Below are 22,955 nucleotides of genomic sequence, written 5' to 3'. Positions count from 1 at the left end.
ATTCTCTTCAGCAAAATGTTATGTGAGGACCACGATTTTAGCACAGGTTCCATGAAGCCTAGTATTTTTGATGATACAACAGGCTTTGGGGCTCCAATAATCAGCAGTTAAAAAAAATCTCTCATCTTAGATCCAATTAAAATAAAATTTTGATTTTCATTGTTGCTAAAAATTTCTTGACACTTGGAGTTAAGAGTATCCGAAGATACACAAAAAAGAAGATACACTGTGTTTGTAGTTAGAGATACATAGGGATATAAACCATATCTCATAAAGTGAATTAGTAGCCCTACCATTCACCATCATAGCCATCTCAGCCATAGAACTGATATTATTCTACATCTCCTTTGATGCAGCAGTTGTAGTCAGAGACATACTAAATTCACTCAACAGAACAGGATTCCGATGTAGGCAGAAATAAATGATCCCACAACCCTGGAAAATTGTATCAAGATTTAAATATTTGCTTTTAGTATGAGAAGGGGAAAAAAAGCAGAGCTTTGGGTCAAAAAACAGCAAAGTTTTCTCCAATCTGGTAAGAGCTACAGAGGTTCTGGACAGGCTCCAAAGTGACAAGATGGAAGAAGAATTCTTAACTTCTCAGGAACTGCATAATTCACTGAGACTTATGGATACTCATCCTGTTTCATTTCATAAGACAGAAAGATAAACACTGGACTAAACCACGTCAGTATTTAATTTCGCTGTGCTTAAGATTTCTGGTAAACTGAAAGAATGTTATCGTAAAAATCAAAAGGGTAAATTAAAAGGAAGGCCATTAGAAATGGAAAAGGCCTATTAAAATTATATCAGTTCTCAAATGTGTAAATCTAAATATCAAACTATTCTTCCCTCTCCTCCAGTAGAAAGCATAGAAAGCAAATGTCAAAAAACAGAGTAAGCCAAGCACACTGCTAACATATTGTCCTAATACTCAGCATCATGAAAACACTCCATGAGTTTCTCCAAGTATAAGTGAGCCGGAATTTAGCCCTTCACAAACTCCACAAGCCAGGCACACAGATGAAACATGCACATGCCCCTAAGGTGAAACAGTAGCTAATAATTTCAGATTAAAAATGAAAATTCTTATCAGACCTATAGTGAAAAACTGTGTCTGGGATTTCAGTACTCAGAATCTAGTTAGGCCAGGTAAAATTAACCACATATAGTACAATAAAGAATGCCAGGGGATCTTAAATGCAAATCAACTTCAGGATCATTCTCACATCTGGATATCCTAAGTATTATTATACACACAAATACCACTTTCATGAAGAACTTTAAAAAGTGTTTTTTGAAAAGTTGTGTTATCCTTAATAGCAAGTATATAATTATAGATGAAATAATACATATCTTAGATCTGGTATTGCTTGTAGAATGCATGACAACAAACTGGAATATTATTAAGTTTTAATTATACAAAAATCACACTGATTAATTGTTTCCTTTCCAGCTACTGAAAATGCTTCATTAAGCTTAAAAAAACCCAAAAAACAAACCAACCTTCCATCAGGTTTTAATGGTAGAAGTACAATATTTAATTTCCATGAGCATTTGGTAGAGCTCATGAGACATTAGAAACTGAACAAGAAGTTGAAAGCTTTGGTAAGATATACACAATAGAAAAATTCAAATTACTCAGATAAATTAATCAATATTGGTTCAATTTTCATTCTGGTAAACAATGAAGTGCTACATAGGGCCTGTGCCACAAGAGAACTATGCCCATCAAACAATGAATTTTTTTAAATTACACCAGTTATAATCATTCTCTTTAAATAATTGTTTATTTGATGTTTAAATTGTATTAGAGTAGTTGTGGTTAGCTGCAATCATCTTCTGTGTAATTTAAACCAATTTTGTAAAAATCTTTGCTGTAAATTGAATGTACTGCTTCCTGAACAATGGCAATGGCCTGGCAATTGCCAGCAATCTAACACACAAATACCTCTGCAGACAATTCATATTCATCAGGAACACTGTAACATTTTTTATTTTAAAAGTGTTATTAGATTGTATTTTGGTCAAACCATAGGCAAAGCTCAAAAAGCCATACTTAGAAGCTTACTTTGCAACCAGATGAAAACCCAGTGGAGGAGGAGGGGAGAACAGTCTCACTTGCCCCTGGAGACAGGGCGATTACGGAGCTTTGCCACACAGCAGGAAGGGTGAAGGTGCATTTTCCTTCCCATGTATTTATTTCAAAGGATTTTGAGCAACACATGCCGTTATGATCTTCATAATGTATCCTAATGCTGATTAGCGTCTTCCTATTTGGGAGAATCTAAGTTGTTTGTATCTAATGAAATTCTCCCTTTTAACATAAATGCAAAGGTAATGTCTTAAGGACTTTACTCTTGTAGACTGAAGCCAACAAAAGATGGTCTGTAAAGAAGGGATGCAGGCTTGGTAACAACTTGAAAATAAGACATTAACACTAATGAAGGATAGGAATTGTTTCTGTAAGAGTCATCCAAATTTAAAAAAATATGTATAATTTTAGAAAAACTTGTTTGTTTATAGTGAGTATACCTATACATGTCAGCAACCCACAAGTGAGTATTGTGTTCATAGTCTAACAACCACAGCTGTCATAAAATTATTCCTTAGAGCAATGGAATATTATGGATTATTTTAGCAACTAATGAAATTAATCATGGGCCACTTAAAAGACTCAGCTCAGGAGTAAGATGCATAAAAAGTTTTCTCCAGCTAATTTGAGATTATTTGAGTGCTGTGTTCCCTTCAGCAGGAGATATGCCAAAAGGTTTCCGTAGCCTTTTAAGACCTCTGGGAATTGCTGCACAAGCACCTCCTTCTGGCACTGAGTCCTTGGAGCTGAAGCTGCAAAAGGGATGCTGTCTGAGAAACTCTTGGGATTTTGCTTCGCCTTCTTTGAGGGAAGTTCCCTATAGATGTACTAGTGGAAATTTACTGAGGAGCAAACCTCCAGCAAGTTCAGCTTACTGAGGGATTGCAGAACTCCTACACTAAATCAAACATTTGCGTACTTGGACTGTGTATCTCTCCAAGCTCTAAATGCCTTTATAATGCATGATCAGGGATTAATGTAACAAGGATCTGATCTGGGACCTATTGCAGTAAAAATATACACGTACATTTTAATTTACAAACACTGAGCTGTCTATTCAAGAGAAGCAAATGCAGCAGATCTTTGTATAAAACTGAGGATGATACAATCACCAATCTACATGACAGAAACACTTAAGGACTGCATGATTTGAATGACGCCTTAGACATAGTGATCAGTAGTTCCCCAGGCTTTGGTACGTTTGAAACAGGGTAGTAAATTTGCCTGCAGGTAGGTAGTGATGCTCTTGTTGTGACTCATATTGGCAGGGAAATGAAATTAGAGTTCAATAGTCCTACAATGAAGTTAATGAATGGAATTTTGGAATTTTGCCATAGTTCATATATTATCATTCTAGCCTTAATGTCTTTACTACATAGCCTAAAATGATTTGAGAAATCCTTATACAAATCCTCATGGGGTATAGGACATGCAGATGACAACCTAAATGTCTTAGCTGCTCAAAAAAAAAAAAAAAAACCACAAAAAACTTTTTGACACTTATGAAACACAAATTAGTGAAAATGAGATTCTAGAAAGACAATTAGGAGAAAAAGGTGTGATTTAGAAGGTAGAACTCAATATCCTTTCTGACAAGTATATAAGGGAAAAGTCATGGAACAAAAGTTCCCTCTTCACTGTGAGCACAGAAAGCCTAATATTTACTCATTTTTCTCAGAGGAATTTTTCCTTATTTCTACATGGAAGTAAAAAAGAGTGTTCTCTTGTTCTGAAAGCTGAAGTAATTTATTTGTGAGTACCGAGCTGTAATCCCACAGCGATTATGCGTCCAGTAGAAAGATATTGGCTAGTTCTATAAAAACTGCCTTTACATTACATACTAGATGATAAATTGGGATGGCAGGGAAATTTTTTCCCTCTGGGGAAAAAAAGAAATTAAAAACTTCTCAGTAAAGCAGGCAAACCCCAACTACTTGCTTCCCAAATAAAAATTTCTTCTGCTTCACAAAAAAAAAAAAAAAAAAAAAAAAAAAAAAAAAAAAAAAGTTTTTATCTAGGTAATTTACTGGACTCATAATAAGACGCACTATATCTTCACAGAAGAGATGGAATTATGAGATAGTGATTTCCATGACAAGTGGCAGAAGATTTTTCCAGAATTAAAAAAGCAAGAGATCATTCTTCTGATGTCATCAATCAGTTAAAAAAAGCTTCTAAAAAAGATTAAGTATATCTGAATAGCAGCATTGTCTAACCCAAGATGAAGCAATCAGAACAAGAGAGTTAGTGCAAAGGCTGAAGGAAAAAAAACTCCAAATCCTGTTCCTTGATTTGATAATTTTATGCAGTTTCTGTTCATTTTATCAGTGGCAGTGAGAGAACATTCTTGTGAAAAAATGGGTTAACCTGTGCTTGACAGAGCCCAGATCTTTGAAAGCTAAGAGGTAACTACTAAGAAAACAGAAAAGACAGTCAATGCTGCCTCTTTAAAGATTTTAGATGATCTTTACTTACACAGTTACAGAAGTTAGCTCAAAGCATATTTTCTCTCCTAATGATTCCTTTTTATGGCAAAATAAAGCTTATAAAAGGGTGTGTTCATAGTGATTTCAGTACTAAGTCTGCACAAAGTCTGGCCTATATCTTTATTTCTGTTTAATAAATGCACGCGACACAATTGTAGGAAAAAAATTAGAGAAGAAGGTGCTGCAAGAAATTTGTATTGCCCCACAGTCAATTTGCTGGTCAAATTTGACAATGATCATTAAAAATCCTGAACAAAACAATATAACAAACTCAAATCTCCAACTTTTTTCAAAAAACCTTCCACCCACTGGAGATAAAACACAGTGGTTTAATCATTAAATTATAACAATATATAAATATAAGATTCCATTTCATAAAGGTAAAATGTCATCTTTTACATCAACAAATCCTCTGATATGCCTTAAACTGAAGGCTCTGAAATTGTTATATCTGCCTCCACTGGATCACTGCAGTCATGTAAAACACTTGAGTCAAGGTTAAGTAGTCACACTGCTATGCCCTTCCATATTTCCAGCAATACATGCTATAAAAGCGTCTGTAGCATAACCACACAGAGTTCTTTTTGTGGTATAAGCAATACCTGGTGCCTGTACCAGCTAAGTCAATGTAACCACAAACTGAAAACTTGCTCTGTATAAGCACTGATTTTCAACAATGAAAATTGGTGTGCATACTGATCTCTCTATTAAAATATTGCTCAGATATATAAAAAGAAAAACACTGCTCTAGGCTTCAAAATTCAGCTGATGTGGGCTGAATACTTCTTAAGTGGATATGATTGTATTTCAATGTCTTTTGTGATTACGACAATTTTGACAAGATAATAATCTCCTCTGAACAGGACTTTTTAAGGTTTGGAGAAATAACATATGATTTATTAAATAATCTGTCAAATTATCTATGAACCCTGCTTTCAAAAGAAATCGCATGATCTTATTACAATAATTACTGAAAATCTCTGCCTGATGTTATAAATAACAAGTACCAGGTATACAAAGGAGAGAATTGGAACCTAAAGTACAGGAACTTGCAAGGTTCAAAAGGTGACTGCAGAGCTTTGTTCTCCTAAAATAGTCAATAGAAGTTTCCGTGTTAAGTATCCTGCACACTAGGTTAACTTTTGAACTCTAGGCTTCAAAATGGAGAGAAATAAATAAGTCTGTAGCTATTCTAAAATGAAATAATCTAGATGCATATTGCAGCCTCATTTCTCTTCCCTTCTCTCACACCTTGTTGCCTTTTTACTCATATTGCTTTGGAGAAAAGCAAAAGCCAGTTCTACGCATCATAACAATTATTCAGAAAGAGTAGCAGAGGTACAAGCTAAAAATCAATATAAAGTATCTTTAGAATTTTAAACATCATATCAACTTCAATGTTATGTATTCATGCTTCTTTCAGGGCAAGACAGGGCTGGGCAAAACAGGGAAGAAGGGTATGGTGTTTACTTTCCTGTGATGTAAGTACAGCAGGCAGGAGAAAGAGGACAGGATCTCTGAAATCTCTACAAGGGAGTTGCTCCCTTTTAATTCCTGCTACCATGGATTACAGTCTTACTCTAGTAGTCAGCACTGCACTTGCAAAACTGAAGGATCTCCTGCCTCTTACACTGGGTCAGTTATCCTCTTTTAACTGAAAGTTCCCGCTTTTGGAGAGTAAAGGATTAAGTACTCAAACAATGCAAGGTTGTTGACAATGCAGGCAAAGCTTCTTATTAAGACACTTCAAGATAAAAGCCTATTGTATTACCTGAGAGAATGCTATAGATACCAAAAGATTTCCTTCCTAAGCTACCTGAAAGACATCAGCTGTTGTCATTCCATTGTGTTGGAGTAAGACAGAAGTGAACCTTCTATGTGTCAACATCAGCACCAGAAGCAGCCCCTGCATGATTGCCACTGCGGGGCTGTCTACATTACAGCCACTCCAGCACAAGTGGTCCCTATAGCTCTGTGAGAATGAGGACTCAACAGCCCATGCACAAACCTATTCCAAGTACAAAATAGCCTTTTATTCACTGTGAAATAAACCGCTGTGTGTCTGAACAGATATTTAATGTTACAAGGTTAGTTCTTTCAGAAGGCATTCAGAAAATGGTTTCAATAGCTTATAGAGCTGAATTACTAAACAAGTGTAAAAATAGCATGAGTTATTTAAAGTGCTGAATGGCTAACTGAAATAGGAGAATTCCTGCATCATTTTCATAAGAGGTTTTAAGTGTAGGAAGCTGTCTTCTCCAGACACATGGAATTTAAAGACATGATATTCGACTTAGCATATTTTGGTTTAAAATTATTTTAAAATATTTTTTCCCTTGAGAGGGAAAAAACCAACCCATAAAACTATCAAATTATATAAAAGAAACACACAAACTTTGGAAAAGGTTAGATATTAACTCACCAGTCTCTTAACAATTTTCAACAAAAGCTTAAGTTCTCGTGGATCTTCTTTGGACTTCAGTACTTCAGCAAAGCTGTCCATGTTTTCTGGAGACATACTCTCCTGATTACTCCCTCCATACAGCTGAACCAGCAATAATAAGCTCTGTGAGGCACTCAAAAATATTTCAGTATCGTCACTGGGAAGCTAAAAATGAATGAAAAATGAATAAACAAAAATCAAATTCCAATTTCAGAAAAGTTGCGTTTCACTGGGGATTTGGAAGAGTATAAATATTTGCATTGTGACAGGAAAGAATAATTTCTAGTTGATTGACTCAGAATTCCACTAAAATAAGCTTAATGAAGTGATGAAAACATAATTAAAATACATCTACTCTTAAGCAGCAGTATAACAATATCTGCACTCTGATTCTGTCAAGTGGTCTATCTAGAGCTACATCATAACAGCACCAGAAATGTTGCTTCCAACTAGGTTATTTTATTCTACTTTAAATAGAAGCAGTAATAGGAAAAAGTATCATTACAGCCATGATGTCTAATCTTCTATATCATGCACACTATAAAATTTCATTTAATTATTACTAAATCAAGCTTCTTGAGATAGAGCACCAGCTATCTAGTTATTTTAAGTAGTCACATTAGGAGGTACTTTTTGAAGATTTGAAATATTTTCCTGAATTCTAACTTTTCTACACCCCTTTGAAGATCAGATACTGCAGCAGGCTCTAGCAATAGGATGGAAAATTATTTCCTGGGAAGCAAAATTACAAAAAATATTTAGGGACATGACTAGAGATCATCTTTAAATGAGCTTCTGATAATATAACACCATAATCAAAATTATTTACATATTTCCTGAAAGTACAATCTGGAAATAACAAGTAGAGATATCATATTAGGCCTGTATTTGGCACTGACAATGACATTTTGAAATGACAACAGGAATGCAATGCCTAGTGTCAGCACAGAGTTCACAAACACTAGTGAAAAAAAAATCATAGAGGTTTCTTGGGAACAGGCAAGAGGATGACAGATTGGAAAACATAATAGCCAAGGACTGAAGGAATTTAGTGTCTATAGCATATCAGAGAGAGGGTTAAAGTGGATTTGATCATATCCTCTCAATCATATGTGGGAAAATGCAGGCTGAGGTTAGGTTAATTCCTTTACCTGAAAAAGGACTGATGAGAGCTCAAAACTTTAGACAAAGCAATTCAGATTAGAAGAAAGATAGTACTTTGATTTCCTTTTTTCTCTTTAATAAGAACAATTAACTGCTGAAACAACTTCCTTAGAACTGAGACAGACTCTCCATCAAAGACAATTCAAATATCACAAGAATATTTTTTTCTAAAAAAATACCAAAACCATTTACTCTAATGAGGAATTAATTTAGGAAAGTCCTGTCTATATATATCCCTCAACAAAATCATTGTAATAGTTTTTTCTCACCTTAAAATCTATGACCTGAACAGTGAGTGATAGTCTTAACCAAACACCTCATCATGCCCATTCATTTTTTTCATTCCAAAAGTATTATTTACACCAAATAAGCCAGATAAAAGTACAGTAAAACAGACTATCTTTACAGAAAGTAAAAGGGGGAAAAAAACCCCAATTTGTCCAAACACTTATGTAATATGCTAAATAATTTCAATAATTATTACTTATTTAATCTGCAGTATGAAATTCCTAAATTTTTTCATGTTGAGGAAAACCCACACAGTTACTTTAAAGCAATCTGAACATATCATCAGACATATATCTCTCAAATATTCAAGGAGCAATTCCCAAGGGATCTGCATGCAAATACAATCCTGTTTTCTACTAGCTTCATAGAGTTGCTGTTTAAAACAGACTGAACTGAGATGAAATCTCTGAATATATAGCCCCAAGACATATCACATTGTATTTGACCTAATACTATGCAAGTGACAGGACCACAACAGCTATTTCTTCCTCAGTTTTGCTATATGTTTTTTCTTCATTCCAATCTAAATGCCACTTATTTGATTATTTCCTTTCCATCATCCAGACTTCTCTAATAACATCATCAGCACAATTAGCTAACCCAAAGAGCAGGAAAAGCTATAAATAGTAACAAGCTTTATAATTCCATTTATATCTTTAATCCTTAACAAACTGAAAAGAAAATCTGCTGATTTTGCTTGGGGTTTTGAGACAACTTTTATTTCCTTCATTGAAATAAAATGCCATTAGACAAAGGAAGGACAACTACTATTTTTTTTTAATGTGTCTCTCACACCTTCTAAAAGCAGCATTCCCAGCTAATTTGTTACTAGATCAGTGTAGGCAGCGATGTCAATGACCCCCTGAAGAAAATCACAGTACAAGGATTATATTCAATTTTCAAATGTTTGTTGGCTAAACAAAGGTAAAAAATGAAAAATCAGTGAAAATTTTGGTCATTGGTACATCCTTGCCCGGGTACTGCAGTAGAGGCTAATTCCCTGGGCTCCACAGGCACAAAAATCCCATGTTTAGTCAGTATCACAACAGCTATACTTGGAAGTGAGACTGATTCCAAGGGTTTCTTCCAAGATATTCACTATATATCAGAGGAGTGGAAAGCTGTCAGTCTCCATAGAGGACTGCTCCTACAACAAACATATGTGAAGAAATCCATAAAGCACCACAAACCTCAGCGGTTATTCCCAACACACTGTCAAGGAAGCAAACAAGCAAGTCCAGCTGCTTAGTGTTATTCCCAACGTTATTCCCAAGTGTTATTACTGCAGCAGGAACACTCAGTTAGTGAGGCAGTGGAACACTTTGCCCTAGGAGGAAGAGCTGTGCTTGGACCAATGGCCTTGCTTGGGCCTTGATTCTCTCCTTCTGGCATGCCCAATCTTTCATCCTTGTTGTTATTCTTTGTCTCCCAACAAGAGAAAGGAAAACCCTTTCAACCCAATGAAAAGAAACTTCCCATCCAATCTGTCTTGGCATCATATAGTCTTGCCCTTCAGAGGCTTTCAGTGACCATGTTCCAAGTATCACTCCACAGTTCCCAACACCTGCCAGCTATGACATCACATTACTCAATCACCAATACAAAACAAGTCTTTCACTCCCTGTTGCACTTCAGGCTCTTCTGCTCCTCTGCTTTCCCAGAGTCCCTTTGAGCTTAGGTGTTAACTAGACTTTGAGGAGCAAGCTGCTGTTACCCTGGGAAAACTCGGAGCAAAACAATAGCAGGACTGGTCTTGTATGAAGAGAAAAACAAGCTTGGGATAGGAAAGGCCATATTTACTCTGGAGGGAGTGAGAATCATTGGCCTACAGTCTAAGTCATCAATAATTAAGGTAGAAGAGGGGCTCTCAGCAGTGTCCCTATTTAAGTATGTCCACATCAGCATTTTTCTCTGTAACTCTCACCATTTCACCATTTCACTTCTGACAAGTAGTGATTTAGATGTCAAAATTTGTAGGCTGGTAACCTGAAATTTAGCACTGGCTGCCAGTCAGTGTTAGTACTGGTTATAAAGAGTAGGGGATCTGAAGAATATTATAAAACAAAACCAATGGTTGAAAATGTAATAAATATCTGTAAATACAGAAAATCAAGAATGAAAATTCAGCTTTCAAGTAAATACCTCACGTTTAATAAGAACAGGAAAAACATAATCATGTTGTTCAACAATGAATATAGATGGATGGTTCATCTCCTAATTAGATGGAACAGCATTCTGATTATTTTTCTAATCAGAAAAATTCAATTTGGTATGAAGCACATTTGCTTGAAATGCATTAATAGTTTCTGTTCTCTCAGGAGAGTAGAAACCCATGAAAAAACTAACACTTTGAAAGATATCTGCCCCTTAATATTTCATAATTACATGAAGTTTCCTTTTCCTTTCTCAGTCTTAGAGGGGATTATGGATTCAGCCCTTCAGCAAGGTAGAAAAGTTAGCAGTACTTCTCTTGCAGCTGTTAATATTCTTGGCTAGTGCATAGCTTGAAGACAATCCAGCACCTTAAAATAAATTACTGAAGAGCTAAGGTCATAAATTCTGCCATTCTCTAACTGAAAACTGTAGATTTATTTTTCACTTTTTAAAAAATAATACCTCATGACAAGACTTCTGTGCAATGAAAACAGTGTATTACTCTTTGCTTAATTTTTATGGCCATGTGATAACTTCCTGTAAAGAAGCTTATAACACAAAATTCTGTTTTCTTTTCCTTTCTAGATGGAACCTGCTCTGTGCATTTTAGGGTTAATGTAGTGAAAAGCAGGAAGTTTCTTCTTGTTGCACATCTATATTTCTGCAGTCTGTTCTCAAAAATTTCATCATTTTAAACTGAGTTGAAGTGTGTTCATGAATTGCAAACCGCTGCAAGAAACGTGTGATCATTTGAGCTGAAGTGGCAGTTTTCACACCGCTGGAATTGTTACAGCATCTAATTTTAGAGCTACAATGAAACTGCCTGGATTACCCAGAGGGGACACTATTTTGGTGCATTAATGAGGTTATACACATAGAGAGTTTATTACGATAAGAGATAGATATTCATTAGATCACTAATGTGATTACAGAACATGCTAAAGGAAGAACTGTGGGGATCTATAGGGAAGATGATTTTGCAAACATTTTACAAAATGTAAAAGCAAAACACTACTAATCTGCTAGCTTTACTATGCTATTCTTATTAGTGCTATTCTTATTAGTAAAGATGCACAGTTTTAAATTAAAAAAAATTATATTTTTACTTAGCAACATTCTCCTGCCTAAGGGAAATACATATGTATATTCACTTCATTTTAACCTAGGCTAATTGTTGAGAAAGTAAATCCCCGTTCTGAAAGTCTGTGCATATAACAACATTTTCTTCTTTCTTCTGGTGTGTTTGTTAGGAGATTTTTGGTTTTTAGGATAGCTCTGTACAAGAGAATACTTCAAATATAGGATATGAACATATGTCTCTCTACTCTGACCACAGAACAGTCTGTATTCCTAGAGAAAGACATGTGAAATAAAATTCTACAGTAATCATTATTCTGCAGTTATTTTCATTAGTCATTAGCAAATAACTTCATGCACTCTGAAAATGAAGTCTGGGCACAGCCTTAGTGTCAGTGTAATACAGAGAAAAAAAATGCACAGAAAAGACCATCTCATTCATCCACGTACACTGATGCTTCATATTTATCCTCTTCACATTTGGACATGACTAACTGGATGTTCAACGGTAACATACAGAGCATGGTAATCAAGTGCAAATTTTCCTGGTAATATTATAATGAGGAAGCCTCACACCAGAAGTCAAGAAAAGTTCTCTCCCAGCAGTCTAGTAGGCTCCAGAAATGACTGGAAGATCTACACCTAGGAACTGAATCTAGGACCTACAGAAAACAAAATTCCTTTTTATAGGTTTCTGAAACTTTGTGAAAATCCACACTGAAGTGATTTCAAAAGTAATTTTTTTTCAGTATAATGGGTACATAAAAAATTAGAAGGTGCTTTGTATGTTCTTCAATTGCTGCAGGTTTCAGAATAATATTCAAATGAAATTTACATTAAACAAAGAAACATTACCCAACAAAGCTAAGTGTAATTAACTTTTAAACACAAAACTGTCAAGGAGAAGGCTAAATGCTCAATTTTTTTTCCTCTTATTGATCGACTATGGTCATAATGATCTTGGGATTAAATACTGAATTCTCCATATTTGCAGTGTTTCCTGCATGACAGAGTTTGTAATAATTTATCCTTTTGCATTGTTAAATCGCTGAAGTTTCATTTAAAAGCAATCTAGGTTTCCAAATCTTGCTTTGCTATGCCTTCAATGACAGACTAAATAACAAACACAGAAGGGAAAAATTGATTCTAAGTTTTTGACATTTCGAAGTTTAACTCACATTGATTTTTTGAGGGATTATTGAGAGAGTAAAACATGTAGAATTGAGCAAAATAAAAAGACAAGTAAATGAGACATGAAATAATAATCTACTTGAGGGATACACATTTTAATGAGGGAAAACAATTATTCAATGTGTGTAGGAAACTAGGAACTAGAAAACAATGTGACTAGGAAACTATGTAAGTGACTATAAGAAACTATAAATATGCCAAGATAGGCAGAAATAGCAAAGCAAAGAAAATTTTAACTCAATATTTTAAAGCAATTGTTAGTTCAAAATGTAAGTCCTCCATTATCTCCAGAAAATCAAGTTCACAAAGAACTGGATGCCTCAAAACAGCAATAAGGGGTTATGTACCCACACAGCTCAATGAATACAGAGAACAACCACTGGCAGCTTCACAGAATTTCAGTTTAGGTAGGCCTGAGGAGTAGGGAGCACACACATCTTGAGACATGCTCTAGACTTCACAAATAATCTATTTCTATTTAAAGAGATTAGAGTACAAACCATTTTAAACAAGTGATTCCTAAATGCTAAAATGATTATTCCATTGCTCAAACTCTTCCAAGCTTAACAGGAAATGTTTAATAGAGCAGTGGGAAAGAAAATGTGAAAAATCAAATTTAACAAACCTAGCTGAAATAACTTTCACAGATCCAAACAACAGAAAAATCCCTCACTCACAGAATCTTCACAAAACTGAAACCAAAACAAAACAAGACAATATGTACGTAAGGGTGTGTGTGTCTGTCTATCTATCTATCTATCTAAAGAAGTGGCAGTGGTGGTGATTATCTTTTACCTGTATGTTAAAATCAGAAGATTTAGAATAAGCATTTGAAACAGAATCTGCAGAAGTACAGAACAAAGCAAAACCTACTGGTTATTTACAGCCATGCTTCTGAAATACAAGGACAAGTCACAATCTAATCAGTACATGCTAACTCTGCAATTATCCTAGCCTTTAATTAAAAATCTTATAAAAGACTTCCAGGTGGTATAGGCTGAGTAAAGCTTGGCCTCTAATCTTCTGTTCTTTAAAAATTTAATATAATTTAAACTTATGACTAGTTTCATTTTAAATGAACATTTGCATATCTTCATGTCATACTATTTATCATATATAGCAGTTTTTAAAAAATCAATATAAAATAAATTAAAAGAATTTATAAAGATGAAACATTAAATAGTTGAAATTCAGTCACTTTGTTTTAGGTCATTCAGAGAACACTTCCAAAAAGCCATTGTCAATAGCTGGTTTAAATAAATCCATCAAAGGAGGACTTAGCACCAAGTATAATGCCAAAAATTAATAAAAAAGGAATCACACACTTCCCTAAAATAGATGACAGACAGTGCTAAAGATAGTAGAAGGATTGCAGTACTGATATCACAAAAAACCTGAAATCATCTATTTAAATGAAAAAAAAAAAGGGTCTGGAAGAGAACACAGTGAATCTGAAACACTTCAAAATCAAATATCCTGGAAAGGATACCGTGATACACTGAAATTCTCACATACCATTTTAATGGCTTTATGTTGACTTACAGGCTGATGCAGCCTCTAAAAGCACTGTCCATCTCAAGAAGCATTCCTCTGCCACAAACCATTACACACAGAGTAAATATAGATCTCTGTATGACAGAGACTGAGTTGATGGGATACATTAGGGCCACAATGCAGCCCTCTGTGGAGATTTCAATGCAGTGCTGTACATCTAGTAAACTGTGGAAAGGACTGCCTTTAAACAGACACACTTCAAGATGTTTACAGATCACAGGGACCACTCCCACTCATAAATCCTTCATGATCATGTTGAAATAAAACTCTTGAGAAAACTCAGAAGGCTCAAACCCTAGAAAATAATATTAAAATGCATCATTTGCTACAAACCAATTTTGCATTTACTGACTTCTCTAAAGGAAGCAGTACTATTAGACTAAAATTTTGAATGCCATCCTTTCTCTATGCAGTGGTGACTAGTCCATTTTGAAGCACAAATGATGGCTATATATATGTATCCAAACTGAGAACCTGCCGTCTGCCCCTCATCCTACTTCTATTCTCTGGACAAACAGACTTACTCTGACATCACTGCTAACCTGCAAGTCACTGTGTCCTGTAACTTCTTACAAAGTGCTAGAGTACTAGGTGGGAGCTTGTAAACAATTAAAAACTAGTAAAGAGAGCTCTAATATGTTCAATTCAACTGCATAATTCCAACTTCAGCAACATTCCCTAAGGTTACAAACAAGCAAACTCTCACCAGTTGAATAAGCTGGCTAGTCAGGTCCGTCAGGGGTTTATTGATAAGAAGGAGGTCTTCGGCAGCCTGTGTGTCCCCTCCTGCCCCAGATTTCTGTGCCTTAAGAAGAGAGAAAAGAAATCAAAAGCAACCCTGGTGATTGGTCTGTTATGAAGAACAAATTAGGTCTATTAAGTGGTCAAAATGTGAATGAAGTTTGAAGGAAACTTGTGCATCTTTTCTAGTTAAGTATTCCTGGGCTCCCAATGAGCAGTGATGCTTCCTCTGTGACAATAAGCACAAAGCAAAGGGACCCATGCTGTTGTGCCACTCTGTACAGGCTGAATATACTGACCTGCATAACACTCCTTCAGCAAAATGCAATAAAACATACGTGCAAAAGACACGTCAAACGAAGATAATCAAGGTGACTGAAAATTTAGGATTCTCAGCAATATTGTCCAATTTTGCCTGCCTGCTTTACTCCGTATCCTGAAATATTCACAATACATTAGAATTTAAATTATTTCTGAAATAGGAATAATAAAGTTTTCAAGTAAGAAGATCAGTTACCACTTGTAATTCTGACTACTGTCATCCCCACATCATCAAGATATACTACTATCCTAGGCAGTGCTATTTATGACCCTTGGGTTCCTGAAAGGTTGGCTTGCAGGATTTTTCATTTAACAACATTACCTTGCACAAGCTTTGGACCATGACCCTATACAGTCAATTTGCTAGAGGAAAAATAAGCATTTTGTCTAAAGAGCACATTTAAAAATAATTAGTATTGTGTTTTATTTATAGCTCAATCCTAAAAATCACTGTCGAAGTGTAATACTTGGACGTTTCCATTTGGTTAAGTGAATAGAGGAGCAAGTTCCCTGGGACAGGTGCTAAGTATCAAACTGTTGATACTTATGAGTTGAAAGGATAATGCCTTTCTTCTGGAAAGGATTTCTAAATAAAAGAGAACTGAAAAGCTGTTTCTCCAGGCAATAAGTCACATTGGTATGTCCATCTCTGAGACTTACCACAATGACCTGGCAAGAAGGACAAAAAGTGCAGAGAAGACAAAAAATGGAATGTTTATATTAATGAAGAAAGGGAAGTAAGCCACCTTCATTCAGCAAAATTTAAAACAGCTTTTTCTCCTTAGTACACGGATGAGAAGATAGACACCTTCCATTAGGAATCTTTGACTACTTTCTTTAACTTTTATATATTAGTGTCTTCGGAAAGAGAATGAACAACAGCACTAAAGAAATTACATATGTATATGAAGGATACACACTATACGTTTTTAAACCTACTTTAAGTTGTAGAATCATATAATCACAGAAAGTTAAAGGGTTCCAAAGGACCTTAATGATCATCTAGTCACACCCAGACCCACTCCCAGAAAGGCACACATCCCACTAGACCAGGTTGCTCCTGGTCTTATCTAACCCAGCTTTGAACACTGCCAGAGCTGGAGCATCCACAGCCTCTCTGGGCAACCTGTGCCAGAGTCACAAAATAGAGTCCATATACCAAATTAAAATTTCAAATTCTTTTCAGCTAATGTGGATCACCTGGGACATAGGACAAAACTTCTCCAAAACAGACACGCAAATTAATATGAAAGTACTTGGATGACAAAGAGCAAACTCTTCTCCTGAACCTGGATACAGTTATCAGCACCATCCATCATGAAGTACTTCAGTGCAATGGAAAAGTGGTGATACGTATTGCCTATGCAGCTGGATAAGGTTATCACTTTACACATGAAATAGTAAAATGAAAAGGATTCAAGTGAAGGTACCATCATCTGTAAAAGACAACTTAAGCCTCAGAAATGGATAATACAAGATTTGATTCTGGTTTACATGTTCTGATTTAAATGGTACCTTACTCAAAACATCTCTGTAAAAACAGTCCAAGAATAATATTTGTGATGCATTTAGTGACACGTGAATAGTGGAATACTATGTAGTCAATAACTAATTGCCACCATTCAATACGGTATGTGTACTGATGTAGAGCTCTCAAGGATCTTGTGATGAGTACTGTCAAGACACATAAGCCAAGACAACTAACACCACTGTAAAATTAATATATGGGTACAGAATAGACCTGTGCTTCAAAATTCAGTCTTCCAGCTGCTCCTTGTTACTCATTAGACTTTAAGAGCAAAGCAGACTACTGTGATGAGAGATAAACAAAACAAGCTGGAGTTTCAGTGCATCAATCAACTGTTATATTCAAGTAAAGCCAGAACAGAATTTGGCTTTGAATGAATAGATTTAATTTTAAATCTAAATAAAACCCATCAATTCAATACTACCAATCCATGTGCAAGATCCTCTCTCCTCATGTGTCCTCCAGAATAATTTGCCGCACCACTGCTGTATGGAGCATAAGTACTGAATTCAGCTCTCTACGATTACACGGAGAGATGCCAAAAACATGACAATAATCAATTGGCCTAAAAAACTTGATCTATGAAGTGATACTTAGATGGAAATATCATTACAGAACCTGCTAATAGAGGAATTAAAAAAGACAAGGTATTATATCATCAGATATCTAAACCAAACCAAAAACCTCGCAGTGAAATGTGGTTGATAACACAGTTGCTTGTGTAAATCTATGTAAAAAAACAAAAAAGCTCAATTTTCAAGACCAGCTTCTTACATTAAGCCCACTTAATAAGCCACCCCCTAAAAAACCAAAAAACCTACTCCCTAACCACAAAACCATGCAAACCAAAAAATACAGAACCAAAACAAAACAAAAAAAAAAAAAAAAAAAAAAAAAAAAAAAAAAAACCCACAAACTCAGCTCTGGGACCAAAAAACAACCTGCAGAGAAGGGACTGGGGATTAAAGAAGCCATATCCCGCAAGGAATTACAACCTGTCAGCAATCCTTTGAATCTCTTTCCGTTAGATATATTTCACCTGACAAATATCTGTTCTTCAGTGAATAATACCAAGAACATAAAAAACCTAACATGAAGAGTACGTGTTGTTTGCAGTGTAAATACAGAAGTCAAGAAGTCACTTCCACTTGACTAACTTAAAAATTTGGCAGATCATCCAAAAAGAAAAGCAATATTTGCTAGATTTACATAATGTCTAAAAAATTACAAATGCTTTTCATTCAGATGTTACTAAAAGGGTTATGTGAAATTTCTTTGAATTGTATTTTATGCTCCATGTTTAAGGAGGAAGATGTCTTTGTTGGAGGAGGAAGTCCCACCAATGCCATGACTTGTAGTGGTTCAAACAGTAACTTGGAAGACAAATTGACTTTTCACTACACTAAAAGTTCCATAAAATCAGAATAGTGGGAGTCTTGTTATTAATGATAATAGGAAGTTATCTAAAAAATTGTTTAAGATAGTCAAGACCCCATGAGTAATTCCCATACCTGCAAAGTCTGGCGCACAATGTTTGCTGTATATGTCAGCATGTATTGCAAAATGTCAAGTAAGGACAGAAGCAGCACATTTGCCGTCTTGGTGCTCCTTTTATCATCTGCCTCCAAGTACAGGGCCACAGCTTCTGTTAGGAGATTACAGACGTGATGAGTCAGTCCTATGTAGAAAGTGAGACAAAAAAAAAAAAAAATAGGCTATCAGGACAAGAACAGTGTGGAAGGTGACTTAGATAAAATAGATTATGATAAAAACAAATTTTACATACTTTATGAATATTTATTACACTTCCTCTTTTTCTCAATTACTATAATTACCTCCTCTCCTATTTTGTTTGGACTAGCTCACAAAGAGAGTAAAATAGATACAATTAAATTTGTTAACTGAATGGATTCATTAAATTAAAACCTACTTTGAATCCTAAACTTTTCTGCAGCATGATCACAAGTCTCTTTCACAGCACCTCTAGTCACAAGAATGTAGCAATTTCTCTAGGCTGTTACAAAGTGACACTTCAAGATGGAAATTAAAGCTTCTTAACTGAGCCTAAAGTTTCTTCACTGGTCTGTAAATTAGAACTGTACCCATATGCTTTAATTATAGAATCAAACAGTGCTGTGCTTAACAAAGAATATATTCAGAAGAGCATTATAAATGAAATACTGCATACTACATTAAAATCTTATTAAGATTTGTTTTACTGATGGTAGTAAAAACTTTCCTGAAAATATCTCCTTGTTTTGAAGGAGCTCCTTAGAATTCAATAGCATCAGCCCCTGTAGCTTGCCTAACCATAAATCAACTGACATAGCAGAAAAATATAATCCAATTCAATATAATTCAATTCAAGGCTATATCGATTCAATTCAGAATCTTTCTTACTTTCAAATACAAAGTGACTGAGTTCATTAGATGTGATCTTAGTCTATTTCTTTCAGATTTTCATAAGGGATGAAACATACTTTCTTTCTTAACAAAACCATAATATCTTTGCAAACCATCTTTTAAACTTGCAATTCACTTGGCTGCACATATGTACTAACACTGCAGTGTATCAGTATATTAGCTTCTAGTCTCCATGGCGTCAAAAAAAGACTTAAGTATTTCACTGATTTCAAGGAAGTAAAAAGTGTTCTTATACAAGTTCTCGTTTAAAAAGTCGTTGTATATATTTCTACAAACACCAACCCATGATTTATATGAGACACTGTAGAACACAGTATGTGCTTACACCATTCAGTTTTTGAGAACAGTCAAATTTTTGGGGATTTGAACTATTTTATCTTTGAAAGATACTCTGTCAACTAAACTTCCTACAAAATATTTTCTTCTCCTATTCCTCACTGTTAATACTTTTCTCAGGAAATTAAATACATTTCATTTAGAATACAGTTATGGTTCTAGATCATTAAGACTCTTACTCTGCTTCTATCTCACATCTTCTGTAGTTTTATGATTACTAGCTTTATTCTTTCACAACAGTTTATTGATGGATGACAACTCAGGACAAGCTTTGAATTTCCTGGAGTTTTGTCTAAATAAACCAAGCTCTCAAAATGAAATAATTCTAATCTCACACATTTAATTTCCTTCTCCTTTTTTAGAGTGAAATTTCTGCTGCAGTTCTGAACATGACATACAAAAACCAGATCGTACGCATCTGACAGTGACACATTTAAGTGATTTCACCAATACCCATGAAGAAGAAAAAAGACATGCCTACCCAACACAAAACTTGTGGTTAGTCTATGACTATTTACAATACACTAAATCAGAATAAATCTAAGGAAACAGTCCAGTAAGACTTGGTCCCTATCAAAGTGAAGTCTGAAAAATTGCCTGCAGGGATATGATCCAGTACACATTGTTTCTCTCTGTCTATGGCCACAAAACCCATAGCCACATGAAAATGAATGAGTCATCCCATGTTTTCCAGATGGCTTACAAATAACCCGTAGGACAGTGACTTGGAGATGGTTGCTGAGAAGGCCACTTTCACAAGCAGGCATTTCATCGCATGGATCATCACTAAGAATTTTTTAGGCGGTAGTCACTCACAACACTAAGAGGGTTGACTAGGGAGTGAACAATGGGGTTGACTAGTAGTGAACAAAACACCATGATCCATGACTGTGATCTGCAATCCCTTTGCTATCAGCTTTCAACAGAACCACTTGCTTACTCCCTTGGCTGTACCAGCTCAAGGCTCAGAACTGCCTCATTTGTGTTGTTTGGTGAATAAGGAGGTGAAGCAAACACTCAACCTTCTCCCCATCCATTGAGACGTGAATAATATAATCACTTAGATTTTATTTTCTTGAAGTGCTTATATCCTAAGGGTATATGTATTAGCATCCCTGCCTCCAAACACCCGATATTCCTGTTTACCTAGTTAACTAAAACATCAGAACTAATGAATTTCATTTAGGTAGATACATGCTCACACAGAGCTATATGTACAAAGATATGCAAACCAAATTTGAAAATTTTGTGGGGAAAAAATTTCTTGGACTTAAAATACTTTTGGAAAATTTAGCACATCCAAACTTTATTATAAAGATGTCTAGAATTAAACACTGGTGTGCCTAATGTGCTGTGTGATTCATACAGAAACCTGATAAACACTTGGTTCCACAGATAAAAGCAACAGACTGACCTCTTGGCCAAGTAAATAAAGTTCTAGGCATACTCTTTAAAATACCTCATCATGTCACAAAATAAAAATTAGAGGCCACAGCTGTAGACATATAAATATACTCTTTGCTTACACCACAAAACAAAATACACACACTGTGTGCTTAGAAGAGAAATTTGGGAAGCTGGTGTAATTCACAGTGACCATGACAAAACTCCATTAGAAGTCTAATGGCCTTGACCACTGGCACCGTAACCAGTTTGCTGGCTATAAAGATCAAGACTGACATGTTTCAGCACTCAAAAAATTGAATTACAAAACAGATAGTTTGGAAAAAAATATGCAATTTTATAAAAAGGAAATTGAATTAATAATTCAGTAAATCATAATACAAAAATAACATACATATCTCAAAGTTTCAGAACATACCTTGAAGGTTTTCTCGCAAATTTTACAACAGATTAAAGAACAACAATTTAATTTCCTAAATAAAGCCTAAACCAGTATGTATCTTTAAAAATTTCAGACACTATATTTCAGAGCCATATATAACAGACATAGGTTTCTTATGCATAAATTCTCAACTCTTGATTGGAAAGTGAAATAGGCTCTGGTTGAAAAGGCATACATTCATGCACTCCTGAACTTTGCAAGTGATGGATCTGAATACAAAATCTGTATCATAGAGGAGACTTAAACCAAATCCAGTTGAGGAAGGTTGTTTTACCTGGACAAGCAACCTGTAATCAAGTATTCTGGTGCTTCCAAGTATGCTGGCAATAGCTTACCCTCTCAAGAGAAAGCTGTCAGTGACAGTTTACGTGGGTGAAAATAATGCACTATAATTTTTCAGCTAGGTATTTCCTAGTAAGAGAATTAAATAAAACCTTAAAATTTAGCCAGTTACAGAGTTTTTTTGGTTATTCTATTAATTTGCATATTTCTGCTAACAAAATATATCATACCATACTGTTTGTAGCTTTAGTTATAATCTGAATTTAGTACAAGACTTTATAGGGCATTAGTCATGCCTTGTATTTATCTGTAAAAGGAGGACATTCAAACTATCAAGCCTCACTGCAGTTCTCTGCTATTCAAATTCTGCTAAAAAATAAGGCAAAACTTGCATTTTGTATTAGAATTATTGTGTTTATAAACTAACATAACTAGAATTAAACAAAGAACATTTTCTAACTGTGGTCCAAGATTTACCATACATATTAAAAGGATTGTATCCAAAATTTCTAGCCATGGATTTACAGCACTTGACAAACCTAGTGTTCACAGCAGAGTATTTCTCCTGCCCAGAGACCCTTGCAATGAACTGAACACGCAGCTAATAGTGCTTTATGAATGTGGACTGTGATGACTATGCTTGTGTTTTACACACCTTTCAATAGATAAAAGGAGTCTTTTGGCCCATGATACAGCTAATCACACTGAATGTGCCATGATACCTTCTCGAATGAAAGCTGAAAGGAGATTTTTTATTCTCACCTATTAGTAAGATGGATAAAGGAAAAGAAATCTTCACTTCCAAATCATATGAAACATCAAAGGACAGCCTAGGAAGCAATCTTCTAGGCAATCCTTTCATGCCTACCAGCAATTAGAGCATTCAACAAACCTGTCTGCTTCCAGCTGAAGAAAATGTTAGAGCAGGTGCACTTCCTCTGAACAATGCTACTGTGCAGCCAAGCAGCCAGCAGCAAAACCCTCAGCCCGGCAAAAAGCTTTCTCTTTGTTCCTCTCTGCACATC

The 22,955-nt window shown here is 35.2% G+C and overlaps 1 protein-coding gene across 2 annotated transcripts in view; it reads right to left on the bottom strand.

The window, feature by feature from the left end:
• ULK4 (unc-51 like kinase 4) overlaps window positions 1-22,955 on the bottom strand; it is a 207,841-nt gene that overhangs the window by 45,518 nt on the left and 139,368 nt on the right. For both annotated transcript variants that reach the window (XM_041466458.1, XM_041466459.1), the window contains exons 32-34: window positions 18,554-18,720; window positions 15,159-15,257; window positions 7,004-7,189 (exon numbers count right to left, since the gene is read on the bottom strand). In XM_041466458.1, the coding sequence (XP_041322392.1) occupies window positions 7,004-7,189; window positions 15,159-15,257; window positions 18,554-18,720 (452 nt within the window). The remainder of the gene's footprint in view (window positions 1-7,003; window positions 7,190-15,158; window positions 15,258-18,553; window positions 18,721-22,955) is intronic.

Source organism: Pyrgilauda ruficollis, unplaced genomic scaffold, assembly GCF_017590135.1.
Source record: "Pyrgilauda ruficollis isolate IOZ18807 unplaced genomic scaffold, ASM1759013v1 scaffold2, whole genome shotgun sequence".
Taxonomy (NCBI): domain Eukaryota; kingdom Metazoa; phylum Chordata; class Aves; order Passeriformes; family Passeridae; genus Pyrgilauda; species Pyrgilauda ruficollis.
The sequence above is the reverse complement of the archived record's forward strand: the minus strand, read 5'-3'. Positions and strand labels throughout refer to the sequence as shown.